Below are 6,127 nucleotides of genomic sequence, written 5' to 3' on the forward strand. Positions count from 1 at the left end.
GAGCGCGCCTTGTGCCGGCCTGGCTGGTCCCTGGAGCTCACAACACCGGCAGCCAAGTCCCTTCAGCAAATAAAGGTAACGAACAGCGGGGGCATCGCTCCGAGCTGCTCGCACATCACAGCCTGAAGCTCCAGGTAGGAATCCACGCACCCAGAAAACAACCCTGGACCTGCGCTGAAAAACGTCCAGGTGAGTCTGCCTAGGTGGATCAGGCCTTGTGGTCTGTACAGAACAGAAATAAAACCAGCTCTGCCCGCAGGAGTCAAACTATTCATTAGTGTAGCAATGGACAACAAAAAAAGGTTTCCATGGTAGCAGCAAAAAAAGGAGAAAGATTTGCACCGGTAAGCCTGGAGGTTTGCTGTTGTTTTTGTTGATTTTTGGGACCTTTACGCAAGCAAGAAAGAGTCAGACTGACTCTTACTGCGTATTACTGACAATTACTGCGTGTTTCTGCTGCCTCGCCCACTAGCAAACTCACCATCCAGTGGTGACAGATCTGCACTTACTGGAGGTGGCACGATGGGACGGATAATCAGATAGCACTCATCAACGGGAACAGAGAGAGCTTTTCCTGAGCAGTTATTATACACCTCCGTAAGGTAACAAACAGCAGTGCTCCAAGGCTGGGCTCGCAAAACCACAAAGGACCATTTTTTAAATTCAAAACAACCTGCCTCTCCTCTAGTGGCTCAAAAGAGCCTCCTTCCTCCAGCTTTCCTTCACATCTCAGAAGTCTGTCCCGCTGACATTTTTAACTTGTGATGCATGTGACTGATTTTGGATAGTCTGTGGGATGGAGGTAAATGCTGAACTCATCAAGGCAATGCAGGTCAGGAATTATTCTACTAAGAACATCAGAGTCAGATTTAAGGATCAGCTCCAGTTTGCAAACTGTGTTGCTTTAAAGTGGCTAGATAGCACCATGAAGCCATCACGTGTGAAATACTCTGCTTTTCAATGAAATAAACCATTTCTGTTTGGGTGCTTCCTAAGTGAAGAAAGGGCCCTGTCAGGGTAATGAAGTGTTTAATTAAAAGTACACTCAAACATGCAAATAGCCTTGGATGCTCTGACTTGTAAGAGAAATATTTTAAAAGCCTTGTCAAAGCTTTAGCAAAACAGTTCTTGGGAGCCCTTATTAACAAAGCAATGAAAAATAAAGCGGAAAACGCTAATGAGTAAAAGTCCTAGACTTACCTCGGGGTAAGACCATTCTGGTGAATAATCTGTCACCATGAACAAGCGCCCACTCTGCTGTAGCAACCCCAAAGTGCCTTGTGCTGCAGCTGCTGAGACCACCTCAGCCACATGCATGTATGCCATCGTGCTGGCTCCATTCTCTGTGCTGCTGAGCTGCATGTTGGCTTGCTGAGGACTGCAGCAAGGAATGCACATTTCAGACTGGTTGTAGGTTGCTCTGTTACTGTCTTCAGGCTGAGACAGTCCGGCACTGTCACCTGACACCAGCTGGTGTCCATAGAGAGCATTGCTCCCACCTTCTACAGATATGAAATCATTAATTAGATCAGAAAACTGGTTGCTGAAGGAGATGTCAAAGTGGTCCAAGTTAAGCTCCATGTTGGAGGAGTTATTTAAGCTGGGATGGGCCACGGGATAGAGTCCTTGTACCATGTTTCCTTGGAGAATAGGGAGATTGTTCCCATTCCTGATACCCCCGTTGGCCTCAGGCTGCAAGTAGTGTTCTGTGCTGCAGGCTTGAAGATCCCCTGATTTAAGCAGATTTTCATTCGCTTCTGCCTGCTGGGAGGTCTCCATGGGAACTTCAGCTTCTGCAGTCATAGCCTGGAAGTTTGCTTGGAACTGCATCAGCTGGAGAGAAGAGGTGGACTCTATTCTGGTTTCCACTGTGCCATTACAGTTGGAAGTGGTTTGGGACGAGGACTCTGTTTTCACACTGGGGATTCCTAAAGTGTTCACAAAGGAGCCACTTGTGTCATTCAAATTGTTGTGAGTGTTTTGCTCAAGGGGAAGAGGTTTGCTGGCATCCTGCAGAAAGAAGCTGGGTGAAGGGGTCTGATGAACATGAGGGCTCTGGACAGTCTGATTGAAGCTGGAAGAATAGTCCTTGTTGGAGTCAATGGCACTGAAGTCCATCTGCTCCAGGGTGGTACTTGGGCTCAGGCCTCCTCCAGATGGAAGCAAACCTGAACCAGTAGTGAGGGTGAGAGTGTTAGATGCAGAAGTGGAGGAAAATGTTTCTTTGGACATCTGTTGTTCAAAAGATGTGTCCTCAGTTTTAATTTCTTTTGTGAGGGTTGTATTGAAGTTGAAGCTACGTTCTGTTGTGGGTGACTGCCTTATGTTGGTACTGATGCTGTCACTTTTCATACCTCCTCCACCATAAGTCTGCCCTTGCTTGGGATTGTTAAGAAAACAGTCTGGGTCAAAATTCATGGTGGTTTCTGGAATTTTTCTATTTCCATCTAAAGTTGTGGAGAGCACAAGTTCCTCGGAGACAGTGCTGGGGAGCATCGACAAGCTCTCTGAACTGCCGGTTGTTGGAAAAGCAAATTTGTGTCCATCTGAGCTGACAGCAAGTACCAGTCCTTGTGTAGCTGCGTCTGAGGACAGAAGGTGCTGATTTGGGCCAGAGGTGGGTGACATGGTATACACAGCTTCACTGGTGACTTCTGACATAAATACAGTGGCACTTTGTGACAAGCTTCCCATAACTGATGCTACAGCCATGCTGGACACACCAGTGACGGCCGGGCTATCCGCCATATCCGGGTCACTATTTAATCCACTGCTGATGGACACAGGAGAATTCTGGGTTGTGTCAGGAACCTCCACCTGGTTGGTGGAAGAAACCTCAGTGCTGTTTTGATGGAGCAACACAGGTTTTGCCACTTTGCCATTCCTCTTCTCTCGGCTGGAGGCCTTGCCATGACTGTGCTCGTTCTTGCCTTCAGAGACATCGTTATTCTGTACCTCTGAATGAGCACTGTACCCACCTGTCCTTGGTTCGACCTTTGGTGATATGATGCGATGTTTGGCACTGTTACACTTGTGATGCACACTGCTTCCTGCCCCTGCACCAGAAAAATAACATTTGCCATTCAGTAAATATAAAATTAAGATGATGCTAGTTGCGTATCTTATGGCTGCAGCAAAGGAGAGTCATGCTCGTGCACGCGGCAGTGAGAGCACACGTACAAGACAGACCTTGTAAATAAGAATAATTTCTAACCAGTGCCAGATTTACAGCTCTCGTTCTGTCTAATGCATAGATCTGCTGTATGCAATGATGGCAACCTCAAAACAGACACCTGTGCACCTTTCCCCACATAGCACCTACGCTTCTTCCCTGCCCAATTAGACAACACGTTAGGAGGAGAGGAATCGACATCTGTAACAAATTTCAGAAATATTTAAACGTGCCCGACTGCAGCGCAAAGTCTGGAAAGCCACGGCTGCTGCCGTCAGCTGTGGCAGAAGGTTTCTGCCTCGCAGGCCCTGCTTCATCTGCACCACAGACAAGACCTCAGCCCCCTGCAACACAGATATGCAGCTCTTCATGCTGGCTGCTGTCGGGTGGGTTGGATGCTGACTGGTAATCTGGAGGTGACAGATGCCATGTTGTGCTCCTGTCCCTGGCATCACCCTGCCGCCTAGATTGCAACCTATATCTTCTTGTCATCATTGTGTCTACTGCACCTGCCAATCAAATTATTAAAGAAGTACTATGTTAACCAGCACCAGGAAAACCTTCCCTCCCATAAGGATGGCAACGCATTTCTCTTAGTCGAAGCCGTTCATATGCTGACAGACAAACATTTTGTACTTTGAGAGGTTGTATGCAGAGCACACGATTAGTATCAGAGCAGCTGAAGAACGCTCAAGCAAAGGTCACCCTCCACGAAGTTCAGCCAGCTGGCACCTTTACTGGCCTGACAGAAGAGGAACATCACCTGAGTTCCTGGGAGCTTAGAAATCAGGTAGGATGAAGTAAACAATTCTGTCTGCAAAAGCATCTTAGCCACCAACTCTGGTGCAGGGGCTGCTTTTGTTGTTTAAAGAAGAACAGCCCATGAATTTTCGATGTTTCGTTCCTTAATTGATTCGTTTTCCCTAGAATGAGGCAAGAACATTAATTATGGTACTGTATAATGACTAAAGGGGAAAAGAAACCCCCTCCTTATAGCTAATAGCTACAATTATAAATGCCATCTTCTGGGTAACATAAAGCATCTGTGTAGCTGCTGCAATTGGCAAAATCTTTTGTTCCTTGTCCTTGAAGGGGAACTTCTTTATTATGTGCTCAAGTTTTCAATCAGGTCACTTAAAGTAGTTCAGGATGGTGCTTTTGAGACTAAATGCAATATTAAATCTCTGTTCTAGGTATAGAGACGAAGAGGAACAAGGGAGAGGCTTTCATGCTGCCATCTTTGTGGATGACGGTAAGGAACTGGGAATGTACGTGTCAATGTGCAAGCTGTTACAAAACAAAGTTATACTGTTATGTTAAAAAGCAGGCAGCAGACTTAGCACAAGACAAAACATCAAAGGGAAGAATAAAAGGATTCATGTTCAGATCTGCAAGCCTGGATCAAATGCTGAGCCTTAAGGGTTGAATTTTAATCCAAACTCAGGTATTTCAGAGGTCATCATTCTTACTTAAATCTTAATTGTATAATGCAAGTGCCCAAAAAAAGGAAGAAAAAAATAAACCCTTTGAAGCACTGATGACTTTCCTTTATAAATTTTGCTGAAGACTAATTAATGTGCCATATATTTTACTCGACTAAAGTACTAGGAAGGGGTGGCTATAAAGCAGATGAGTTGGAAAAGTGAATCACTCAGCTTCCCACTCTCTATATAAAATGCTAAGACTAATGACACTGTTTCTTGCTGTTGTAGTCTCACTCAAAACAAAGCAATCTTCTTTAGCAGGAAGGAAATCTCCTGTATTCTCACAATACCTAAATAAAACCTGTCTTATTCCAGCAGTACCTTGTAAGTAACCACCTGAGCCCATATTATTCAGCAAAGTGGACTGCAGGGCAAGGAGTTCAGAGGGTGAAGTTGGAAGAATATCAAATTTTGAGGCTTTGGTTACAAAATTTCAGCAGGTAGAAGAGAATGTGCCTTTTTCAGCAGGTCACATAGAGAACATTTATTAGAACATGCAAGTTATAGAGCGTTGACATTTTTTTCCGGAATTTCCAGCTGCATCAAGACTTCTTCTGTCACCTCTGAGTTCACTGTGTTCTACATTTCACAGCACAGGATTTTTATTGCTTTGGTACTACAAACCCTACTCCAAGCCTGGATAAAGCTGTGATCATTCTGTGCGTTCAGAAGGTACTCACCCAAGGTACCAGTGCAGAGACAGTTGTGTGTCCGAGGCTGCGGTTTGGTCTGGTGACTATCAAGGATCTGCTGCACGAGCTGTTCCACCGAGAACCCTGAACTGCTGTTTCCGTTGCTGCATGTCCACTTAATGCCATGAACTGTGAAGAGAACAGTAAAACTTCCCATCAGAAACTTCAAAAACACACCAGAAACCATCAAAAGCCACTTCTAAAGAACAGCAGAAACCGATTCCTGCTACGTTTTGTCAGAACTGAAGGAGACCTATAGAAAGCAACAGTAATGTTTACTGTCTTACCATCCTCTGCTCCCTGATATCCATAGGCTTCCAAATGCAATTCCTGGATTAGGTACATACAGAGGAAAAAACCTCAGCAGACCATGTTCCTCTGTTCAGTTTGCTGTTAACAAACAGCAAACTCTCTCTCTAACTAAGCCGAAAAATGTTAAGGCCTATCTGAATAATGCATGTAACCTTCATTAAAAACCTAAAAGCAACAAAATACTTGTGTTTCACTGAAGTAAAACAGTACAATTCCAAGGAGCATTTGGAATCTTTTTTCTAACACGTGAAAACAAAATTAGTTAATTTTCTAATAAAATCAGCAACAAAAAATACACCAGTATGATAGCAAATACAAACCTTCTACCAGGTCTTCATTGTCAGATCCTGGTTAGCAGCAGTGAAGACTGACTCATTGTTTGGGAGTCACTAACAAACACTGTGTGAGTTCCTCCTCAGACAACTTTTTAGTAATGTGGGAAAACGGACAGGAGGGTGATGGTGCAG

At 44.7% G+C, this 6,127-nt stretch overlaps 1 protein-coding gene across 1 annotated transcript; it reads right to left on the bottom strand.

Moving 5' to 3' along the window:
• Positions 1 to 1,200: 1,200 nt before the first annotated feature.
• On the bottom strand, positions 1,201 to 5,477 carry LOC104529458 (calmodulin-binding transcription activator 1-like; the record flags this gene model as incomplete). Its single annotated transcript, XM_010173774.2, has 2 exons — positions 1,201 to 3,056; positions 5,337 to 5,477. Coding segments are annotated over 2 exons (1,997 nt in total), but the record flags the coding sequence as incomplete, so codon positions are not given.
• Positions 5,478 to 6,127: the final 650 nt, after the last annotated feature.

The sequence above is a fragment of the Antrostomus carolinensis genome, unplaced genomic scaffold, assembly GCF_000700745.2.
Source record: "Antrostomus carolinensis isolate BGI_N321 unplaced genomic scaffold, ASM70074v2 scaffold45328, whole genome shotgun sequence".
NCBI classification, from domain to species: Eukaryota; Metazoa; Chordata; class Aves; order Caprimulgiformes; family Caprimulgidae; genus Antrostomus; species Antrostomus carolinensis.